Genomic DNA, 11582 nt, shown 5'->3' with positions numbered 1-11582 from the left:
ATTTCTAACAAGGTCTCTCTATCTTGAGTCTGGTTACTATGGAGTGACCGTAGCCATTTTGCTTTGTTGTTGCTCTGAAGACGATCTTGGGCGCAGGATCGAAAGGCGTCAGCTGGTATTTATTTATTATTACACGACCTAATATCCCCAAATAATTATCATAATGTCATTTAGTGGTCGTGAGAGTCTACGTATTAAGATTACTAAACTCTATGGGGAAAGTATTTATTGCGACATGAAACGCTTTGAACGTCTGAGGCTGAAAAAGGCTCGTATATTGTCGTCTCTAACTTTCTGTTTTAGATGTCGGGACAATAACATCGCCCCTAAATTCGCGGTGTTAAAGCATCCGATTGAATCGCCTCGTACTCGTAGAATTCTACGTAGGACGAGCTTCGCTCTCATTCGAGAGCGGATTCATGCTTTGAGAAGGAAACTGGATTCTGTTTCAGGTGAGCTTTATAAGCTTCATCTTTCTTTAAGTCGGACATTAGAGGTGAACACTTTCAATCATCTGGACCATGTGTCTCACATGGCTTTCTTATCGCTTTCATCTCCTTCAAGGGCTAGACATGTATCCAAATTTTCCCGTTTATCGATATGCCAGAGGAAGAATTCTGTCACACACTTGAATTCTTCTAAAGTAGTGGTTAATCTATCTACCACTAATTTGGATACTCCTTCTATGTCTGTGCTCGAAAAGGGATTAAATTTTGCGATTTCAACACTTAAGCTTCCGACGGAGGAGATCATCTGAGGCGTTGAGGCTTCTCTAAAGCCCTTACCGGATCATATTGCTGAGGAGATTCGTCTTGAAACCGCCACCATTATCAGACATTTCAAACCCCCTCGTCCTAACCTTGCTTCCAAAGAGAGGTATGCTCTTAAACAACTAAAATGGACTTGGTGGTGTTGAAGGCTGATAAAGGCAATGCTACTGTGGTTATGAACATCGTCGACTACAATAACAAGATTGAAGAACTTCTCAGTGATCCCACCTATTAGGTGCTAAATATAATCCTACCAACGCCAATGATAGGAAAACAGCGTCTCTTCTTAAAGCTAGCTCGATTCCGAATGATGTTTCTCGTGGTTTGCGACAGCAGGCTTCTACAGTTCCCCGACTTTATGGCCTTCCTAAGATCCATAAACACGGAGTTCCCCTTAGGCCTATTATTAACATACAACCTGGCCAAATACCTTGGAGAACTTCTCAAGCCATGCATAGGTAATGGGGCATCCATCAGGAATTCATCGCATTTTATTGGCATTTTATCCAATCTGCATGTTTCTCCTGGTGATATTCCAGTCAGTTTTGATATTGTCTCTGTTCACTAAGGTTCCAATCATGGACACCTTGTCTCTGTTGGATAAAATCTTTCCTGGTCACATTGTTAATCTGTTTCACCTTGTCCTTACCACCACATATTTCAGTTTTCATGGTACAATATACGACCAAATGATGGTGTTGCCATGGGATCGCCATTGGCACCAGTCATCGCTAATTTCTATATGCAAGATTTTGAAGAGCGTTTTCTTCAATCTTGCACGCTCAAGCCTTCCATCTGGTTGAGAAATGTCGATGACACATTTGTTATCTGGCCCCATGGTGAACACGAATTATCCATATTTTTGGATCACTTGAACAGCATACATCCAAACATTAAATTTACCATGGAGACTGAACGTGGAGGATGTTTGCTGTTCATGGATGTTTTGGTTTCTAAGAAATCAGATGGAACTTTAGGTCATTCGGTTTACAGTAAACCTACCCATACTAATAGATACCTTCATGGGTCCTCTCATCACCATCCTTGCCAAAAGCGATATCAGCTGAGCAAGGGATGTTTGATAAATTAAACGTGAACTTGAGTTCCTAACCAGAACATTTCTGAGCAATGGATATTCAAGGAAACAGATTGACGAAGTGCTACATCCTAAGCCAAAAGACAGATTGTCACGTGGTTCTCGTCCTTTGAGTCTGGCCTTCTTGCCATACGTACAATCTGTCACGGATAGGATTGGCATTCTCAGAAAGCACAATATCAAGACCAATTTTAAGCCTAATATCATCATAGGCAATTATTTGCGATCTGTCAAAGATCCTATTGGTTTAAACTGCGCTGGAATATATATGATTCCTTGCTCCTGTGGATCGGTTTATGTTGGCCAAGCGTGTAGGAAAGTAGCAACAAGCGTTAAAGAACATCGGAGGCACTTACGTTTTTGCCAGCCAGAGAAGTCTGCTGTGGCAGAACAGGCCATACATAATGACCATCAAAGAATTGTTGATGCAACTTCTGTCATTTGTAAAGAGAAACATTTTATTCCCTGAATCATTCGTGAGGCGATAGAAATTGTTAAATTCACGAATAATTTCAACAAAGGTGACGACTATATACTGAGTAGATCATGGCTACTCTCCATAGTTAACTCGTCAACATCTTTCTCTGTGACTCTGGAGGCCCTGGAACGAACTATATTTCTAACAGCGTCTCTCTATCTTGAGTCTGGTTACTATGGAGTGACCGTAGCCATTTTGCTTTCTTGTTGCTCTGAAGATGATCCTGGTCGCAGGATGGAAACGCGTCAGCTGGTATTTATTTATTATTACACGACCTAATATCCCCAAATAATTATCATAATGTTATCGTTTCTATTTCATTCACGAATGATTTAATTAAATTAGGATATCCTTTCAAGAAACTAGAATTCTCGATATTTTCATTTTAAAATTAAGAATTAGAATAGCCTTACATAGTTGTGTAATATGGATTCTCCCTATATGAATAAGAGCCTGGTGTTAAACAGAAATGAATTGTAACCAGACTCGTCGAACGTCCAGGCCCGTGAGTGGAATCCCTTGAAACTTCGTTGACACCAGCCGAGGCATACCTACCTTATTTCTAACCCTTAATTAACGCGCCCACGAACCGTTACAGTACATTAGAAAACTTTGCTTCTGGCATTGCATCAGAGTCCGCCATGGTAGAGAAAAACTAAGATCTTGCCATCATTCTTGACATTTAGCCAGTTATTAGGAATGCTTTTTTTTAACACGCACCGTATCATAGGTAACAAATGTCGTTGGAATCTGGAAAATGTATTTGGATTCCCCCTCTTGTGTAGTAGATCCAACAATACTCTTTTTAACCTATTGTTGCCAGTAATTATCGTCAATACTTTTAAATTACAATTTCGCAAATAAATTAGAAAATATTTTGTATACACTGCCAATTCAGACCCCTTCAACTGTTTACAGGAATTAATTTTACTTCTTTTATGTGTACAAAAGAAGAAATTACCAGAAATCCCACAGCTGTTTTTGCTGTAACATTTATATTATGTGCTTGATCTACTAACTCTCCTTGTTTATAATTAACTTCCACCTCTATATGAATTTCGTCAATTTGCAGATTAACATGTCTCTCCATTTCACATACATATTTAAAAATGCACCTTAAAAATGTTCGCATTGAGAGTCATCGCCTGGTTTAATGCCTAGTGATGATGATAATTTCTGTAGATACCTAATGTGCGGTAGAGTGAGTGTATTGTTTCCTCGAAGGGCAGTGTAACACTTCACCGATTGCATAAGGAATGCATTCAGAATTGAGAAATAGTGGATTTTTTAACAAAACATAACTGAAACTGCTCTGTTAAGTATTATAATGTACACATACTTCTTTCAGGAAAATGTTCATCTCGTTGTAGACTAACTTTTAATTCTATTAAATCATGTGTAATCTGTACGATCAAATCTTGCTTTCCTTCAGAATTTTGTCAGGTTTATTTGTCACACAAATCAATAACCTTCTTTAACTGACTTGAGCGCATTACTTTATCACTGTATACGAGAGATTTATAATTTGAGAAGTGTACAACTCTCTTGTGGACATGCATTCGTACTGATAGGTTTATATTAATCTGCAAACTATGTTGGATTCTTGGCATATTGGAAACGTCTAGCTTATATAAAACTAAACAAGAACCCTCAGATACATGAATTAAACAATAAACAACTTGCAGTTTTACCCTACAATTATATGTTAAAAACCTGAAGTCCATTATTTGATCCGCATTTTCCTCCACCTCGCGCATAATTCTGGCGGCTTCTTCTTTTCTTTCTTCTGCACATTGTTCTCTTTTCTCTGGGTCTGTACGATTTCATGTTTTTGCTGAAGGTCTGTTTAAATAATGAGGTACATTAGGAAATATTGTAGGTACGGTATTTTTAGGCAAAACTGATTTTCTTCGTGGGAATTCCTTTCTATTTCCATCTTTATCTACAAATACCTCCGTGAGCTCTAAATCGTCCTGATGAAAGTGCTTAATATATAAAACGAACCTTTCAGAGGGTGCCCAGATTTCTCGGTGAATTGTTCGAAGCCACAAATTTCGTAGTTCCTCGTTTATTGGGAAATGAAAACATTGGACATATCTTTGCCTCTTTGTGTTATAGTAATTGGATTTACACCCCGTAACTACACACCTATGCGGCATCCAAAACATAACAATTAATGACGTTCTGTTTTGAAATCGACTTAGATGGCTGGAATCTATGAATAAGTTACGATGAAACACGCATTCAAGTTTTAAAATGGGTCTGAAGTTTAGTTATTGAAGTAAGCTGAGGAATAGTTCAAAGAGTGTGGCACGGCAACTGGTTATGGAAATGATCATTTGTAAGATTGTAGAGCTTATTATAACTTAATATCATAAAATATTGAAGATGTGTTAGCAGGTGTACTTACTGTTATCAAATGGACAGGACACTATTTTTTAAATTCACTCGTTTGAATAATTATCGTTATTATGTACGGAGTTGCATGTTTCACGCTGTGTCTCACTATGCCTTAAGCCACTCAATGTAAGACGAGAGCACAGTGTTGCCGTTCTTCGCAGAGCAGGGCCTCCATTGTAGGAGGCTATGATCTAGGTCTACGTTTGAATTGATAAAGTCTTCGTGAGAAGGATATTGATATTTTCATAAATCTATATGGTTGCATATGCACTGACATATAAGAATCATCCGAAATTATCCCTAATGAGCAGATTATATACCTACAGTACCGGTATTCACTTTTTTACAAGTCAAATGATACCAAGAACAAAATTTTCTTGTTACATTTATGTTATGATATTTCTTTTTTAGCAATACGAGTTATGATCATCGACGGGAAACACTAGTAATGAATGGTATTCAATTATTGAGTTTGGTTACGAAGCGAAATCTTTAACATTATTGAATGGTATTGAATGCATATAATGCAATTGATATTATATGGTTCGCATTTTCTTGCAATTGCTTACAGGAGGAGCTTGTAGTTGGGTATATTTACTTGCATATATTTGGTCGTTATCTGAGGTGTTAAAAGGTTTGAGACGACGTTGAAATGTTCATTTTTTGTAAATATCCATTGTTAGTGTGTGTAGGATTGCAACATGGCTGCCTTTGTTTACTTTTTAAATACAACATTGATGCCTTTGTTTATATTAATGGTCGAAAATTTTTCTTCAAATTATATTATTTTATTTTGTTTTGTATATTTTATTGATTGCATATAAGCAATTTTTTATGTTGCCATGATGAAATATATTTTATTTTTAAGGAATTAAGACTGCTAATCTAGATATGGTTCAGGAGAGAATAAATTCATTACCTGAATAGAATAAGCTTACATTTTCATTGAAATAAACTTGTATTAAAATAAATTTGATTTTGAAACTATGTTAAGAAATTGCATGAGGATAGATTATCGAACATTTTCACCTGTGAGTTTAGAAGCAGCGATATTTTCATATAATTAATATTTGAGAATCTTAATTAAAGAATATATTAATGTGGATTATTATCACTATTTTTGGGGATATATTTTTGAGATGGCAGATTATTACAATAGGGATCAAAGTAATAAGCCATTACCACTCCAATAATATCAACCCTCCAGCAGGCGCGCTGGGGTATAAAGTACACCACTGCTGATTTTCTCAACTTGGCAACTACACTACTTACCTACCTACCTACCTACCTACCTACCTACCTATTTACTTTAGATCGGTCTAAATTGGATAGTAACTGCTAGGAGCTGGATCCGGGCCTCTAATACTGTAAAATAAAGTGTAAAAGGCACGTCCCCAAAGCAGCGACACAGTAACGTAGAGCAGAGGTCAATTAAAACGAATAAGGTTTATTAGCATAAGCTTAGCAAAAAATATTAAGATATGGGCATAGAACAAGCAAAATGGGGAAACAAAGGGAGTCGAATACTCACATACATAGTTTGTGAAGATATATCAATCGCATTCGAGTCGTTTGACTCATCAAATTGGATCTCATGAAATTTTACACTGTCGCAGGAGAGGTACCATGAAAAGGGATACAATTATATTCAATCATTACCAGACAGTGGTAATTAAAACGTGGTCCAAAGTATTTCTTTCTTAGGGACAAGGTGCCATAAAGAGGTGAAAGTAGCAGCTTTTACACACGAAAAATATTATCACGACTCCCAGATAAAGTCAAGGCTTTTATAAAAAGAAACATGGCTCCCAACAAACTCCATAGAGACTGTATCCCCATAAATCAAAACCGCCAGTGAAGAAATGCTGGGAGAAAATAAAATAAATATAGAACACAGGGAGGTTAAGAAGCAGTTGCCATATGATATAGATGTGGATTCCCATACGAAACGCTGGCAACCAGGAATGAGTTAGGTGGAAAATTTATAATTTCCAATAACGGACTATTTATATTGCTATTATATTGGAGTTGCCATAGTTACGGAAGCAAATGAAGTTGAGTTAAATCAAACAAGTTAAATCCCTAAATAAGCATGTAAATCAGCTAAGCAAGCTGGAAACAAAGGCGAAATAAAATAAGGATAGTGATGAAAGCAAATATCCATAAGAAAATGAAAAATTGCACAGGTCCGATAAGCATAATACAGCCACACACACACTCAAACATCAAATATGCCAAGCAGAATGAATAAATAATATAATATCAAGGCACGTTACGATACGAATCGTAACAGCATGACAAGAATTAGTCAATGGCTCATGAGCTGGATCTGAGAGCACAGATCAGATATCTGGGTCGCCGCAAATAGGCCTGGCTCACCCGGTCGACACCATAACCAAAATAACTTACACGCCACATATCACGCATTCATATCGCACATCAAGGCGAACACGAATCGTACATCATCAGCTTTAAACCATATTACAGAACATAAGCTCAAGCCAGACGTCGAAGCCGAAGAGAAATGAAAGGTCTCCAATCAAAAACCACAAACAAACCCATTACACACACGAAACAATCGGATCAGTGCTACCTTTCGCTCAACGTAGGAACGATAACATAAAAAGCAGACATGAAGAAAAAGGAAGGACACTGAAATAAGTCTCCAGCAAATAAATAAAAGAATAATACACAGAACAATGATCTCCCATTAAACAAAACCAGCATAACTATGGCAAGCCTAGGAATGATAAATAGAATAAATACCTGGAGGTTGAAGAAATCAATTGCATTGGTTCTAAGTAATCATATTCATTGATACTTCACTGAGAGGGCCATACAAGGTAAAGTATGAATCTTTTGGAAATACCATTTATATGAGATGAAATTTCTCTCGTAGTCTAACGTAGCCATTATTGTCCCCAGATCAGAGATCGCACGAATCAGAGATAAGGTAGAAAGAAATGCTTTGGCAATCCTCCGTTACACGAGGTGCCATCTGTCTAATCATGATGAACTACACGTCAAGTTAGGTATAAAGAATACTAACCAGTCACAACTGACAGATCTATGACATCGTAATGAATGCGATATCAGTAAAGTAAGATAAGATAAGAGGTACCGCACACAACACTGTAGCTTTTCTAAGATTGATTGCTCGTCCTGCTATTCCTGCAGTGTGACCTTAGTTGTTGAATGTGATAGTTGGAGTCTCTGTGAGTGCACAAGAACGGCTGTATTGTTGCTTCAAATCGGAACGTGTCAACGTACCCTAAGCGGCCGATGGAGTAAGTATTTTGACTACGTTATTTATGAATATTTTTAAGCACGTCACCGTTTAAAACACCCAATTTACTACTATTTCTCTAATTAAAATACATTTTCCGTTTATTTAGGATATTGGCACTTAGGAAATAGCCAAATTACTTCACGAGCAGCCAGAGGAAGACAACTTGGACAGCGCAGAATCAGATGAGGATTATGAAGTCATCACTAGAAGTGGTCGAGAAACTGAATATGAGGAGGAAGGTCACACTTCAGAGGACGAATCTGACTCAAAAGTAAGTGAAAATGAGCGTTGTGATGGTGGAGGAAAACTGATTTTTCAAATGTATGCGAAACTAAAACCAAAAATATTGTAAAAGTAATTCCTGATTCTAAACGTAATGCAAGAGGAATCAAAGATGAAATATCTTCCTTCCATAAAATACTTACCGTCTTACTAATAAAAAGTCCTTATACAGTTGTTTAACTCTTGTTTAGTTAAACAGTGAATAAACCCTGTATAAGCGTTTTACATTTTTGTTACTAATAAACGAGGTATACGCATTGTATTACTATACAGCACGTATGCACTCGTTCCAAGGCGTAGGAATCTCTTACTGCAGTTTACTGACGTATTTCGCACATTCACCGCCTTTATGATCGCTTCTGCTGGTTATCTACGAGCAAAACTTTCCGGAAAGTCGCACAGTAGCACGGCATATCTAAAAGGCAGTGGCAACACTAAGTGAGACAGCTGGAAATTTGCTTATACTGATATGAACATTTCTTCAGCTTGTTTGTGTAATGAACGCCAGAAAAAGAAATGGAAAGGCTTAAGAAAAGATCAATAGCTCCTAACTGGGATAGTACGGAAAACGCAAGGAATTGTAATTGAATCGGCGAGTTGAAAAGGGTACACATTCCATAATCCTTACTTTTCAGGAGAAAGGAAAACCTGTTTTGTAGCTAAACGAAAGGTTTGATCAAAAACGTTTCTATTAGCCATTTATACACCATATTTCTGCGTATTCAACTACACAGTATGGAAATCATATTACGTATGGTTTTCAAGTTATGCCATTTTTTATCTCGAGAAATGTGCCCCATTTTATAGGTACTCAAATTTGAGAAAGATCTTTGTAGGGGCAGATAATGTATAATAAACTCGCAACTTCAAACGTCTATTATTACACAAACATACGCCCAACCATCATTTCTTTTATAACTTAGTTATTCATTGTCATTCCATGAGACAGCTGGAAATTGACTTATATTGATATCAACATTTCTTCAGCTTGCTTGTGTAATGAACGCCAAAAAAGAAATGGAAAAGCTAAGATCAAAAGCTCCTAACTGGGGTAGTACGGAAAACGTAAGCAATTGTAATTTAATCGGCGAGTTGAAAAGGGTACACATTCCAAAATCCTTACTTTTCAGGAGAAAGGAAAACCTGTTTTGTAGCTAAACGAAAGGTTTGATCAAAAACGTTTCTATTAGGCATTTATACATCATATTTCTGCGTATTCAACTACAAAGTATGGAAATCATATTACTTATGGTTTTCAAGTTACGCCATTTTTTATCTCGAGGAATGTGTCCCATTTTATAGGTACTCAAATTTGAGAAAGATCTTTGTAGGGGCAGATAATGTATAATAAACTCGCAATTTCAAAAGTCTATTAAGCAGTAATATATTATTACACAAATATACGCCCAACCATCATTTCTTTTATAACTTAGTTATTCATTGTCATTCCATGAGACAGCTGGAAATTGACTTATATTGATATCAATATTTCTTCAGCTTGCTTGTGTAATGAACGCCAAAAAAGAAATGGAAAAGCTAAGATCAAAAGCTCCTAACTGGGGTAGTACGGAAAACGTAAGCAATTGTAATTGAATCGGCGAGTTGTAAAGGTTACACATTCCAAAATCCTTACTTTTTAGGAGAAAGGAAAAACAGTTTTGTAGCTTAAAAGAAAGGTTTGATCAAAAAAGTTTCTATTAGGCATTTATACATCATATTTCTGTGTATTCAAAAACAAAGTATGGAAATCATATTACGTATGGTTTTCAAGTTATGCCATTTTATATCTCGAGGAATATGTCCCATTTTATAGGTACTCAAATTTGAGAAAGATCTAAGATCTTTGTAGAGGCAGATAATGTATAATAAACTCGCAATATCAAAAGTCTATTAAGCAGTTACACATTATTACACAAAAATACGCCCAACCATAATTTATTTTATAGTTATCCATTGCCATTCCGTCTCTTTAAAGTGTTTTACTTTACGAAGATGTCTAGCGTCCATAACCTCTGAACGGTGTATGTCTTCTATGTTTAAAATATCGTGAAGATCATCAACGTTATCGTCCATTCTTTCAATCTTAAATGGATAAGTCGAATATTTCACCACGATTATATCACTGTAGACAATAAATACCACGAAAATAAACTGCTCACTCGTTTCTTTTTCCGCTACTCGCTGCTATACAAGGGTCCTGGTCTGTATAAGCAATCCAATGAATAACTAAAACAGATGTATACACAGGAGGCTTATACACGGTTTATTAGTAACGAATTTCACATAAACGGCGTATAAACCTTGTATAAAAGTTATACACCGTTTATTAGTAAGACGGTTAATGAAGATATGGTAGTTGACATCGTGACTTACACGAACATGTACATTGAACGTAAACGCCTCGAGTTAGGTTACCCTAGGGAACGAGATGTAAAGGAAACGTTTAGAGATGAAATAATGGCGTTACGTGGATACCTGTAAAAATACTCGCTAAACATGGACACCACACAAATGTTATTGAGCTCTGGAATTCAGATGGAACTGGAATGCACATACTGAGAGCTTGTATGAGCTACAAACGTTTTCTATTCTTGTTCCGTGCTATGCAGTGGCGGCTCGTTTGGGAGGCGCTAAGGCGGGCGCCCCCCAGGGGGTTCCATTAAATTCGGGAATTATAATCTTAAATGTTAACAAGGGAAATATTTTACTATAAGATTATTATCAAGGGCGCGAGTTGTACTGTGCTGCGGCGCGATGCGCTGCTGGCCCTACGCAGGAGGGCGCTCTCTCACAGCGGACCAAATACTCTCGAGTCTCGCTTGACTGGCCTTGAGGGAGCCAATCAGAGGCGCAGTAGAGATGTGCTGTTCTACGGAGATTCCGGCGCGTTTCTGCCGCGGCCCATCGTTGCATCCAACCTACCCGAAACATTGGTGATCTGATTTCTATTTAACAGTTTATGCCATTTCTCTCCTAAAACTAGGAACTATTTTACTGAGGCACTTACCCGAGTTAAATGTGCCGGTATACATTTAAAATAGTCTTGTAATTTTTAGGATTATTAACTAACGAAACGAGTAACGACTGTAACTACTGGCTCCTCGCACTTGACTCATGTTGCCCATACTCACTGGAGAGCGTGATGTTTAGCTGTGTGTTGATGAATGATCTCGTGAGGTGACTGTGACGAGGTGAAATTAGGAGAAAGGTTGTGATTTATATGTAGGCGTAGTGTTATGTTTCCTCTTCGTACAGTATGATTACCGT

At 37.2% G+C, this 11582-nt stretch overlaps 1 protein-coding gene across 1 annotated transcript in view; it reads left to right on the top strand.

Annotated features, from left to right (window-relative positions):
* The first annotated feature begins 7916 nt into the window (after nucleotides 1–7916).
* Nucleotides 7917–11582, top strand: part of LOC136858747 (carboxypeptidase B) — a 121784-nt gene continuing 118118 nt past the window's right edge. Inside the window, exons 1-2 of the mRNA XM_068225418.1 lie at nucleotides 7917–8031; nucleotides 8140–8304. Of these exons, the coding sequence (XP_068081519.1) occupies nucleotides 8216–8304 (89 nt within the window). The 5' untranslated portion in view covers nucleotides 7917–8031; nucleotides 8140–8215. The remainder of the gene's footprint in view (nucleotides 8032–8139; nucleotides 8305–11582) is intronic.

Source organism: Anabrus simplex, chromosome 1, assembly GCF_040414725.1.
Source record: "Anabrus simplex isolate iqAnaSimp1 chromosome 1, ASM4041472v1, whole genome shotgun sequence".
NCBI classification, from domain to species: Eukaryota; Metazoa; Arthropoda; class Insecta; order Orthoptera; family Tettigoniidae; genus Anabrus; species Anabrus simplex.
Note: the sequence above shows the minus strand (reverse complement) of the source record. Positions and strands in the feature narration are given on the sequence as shown.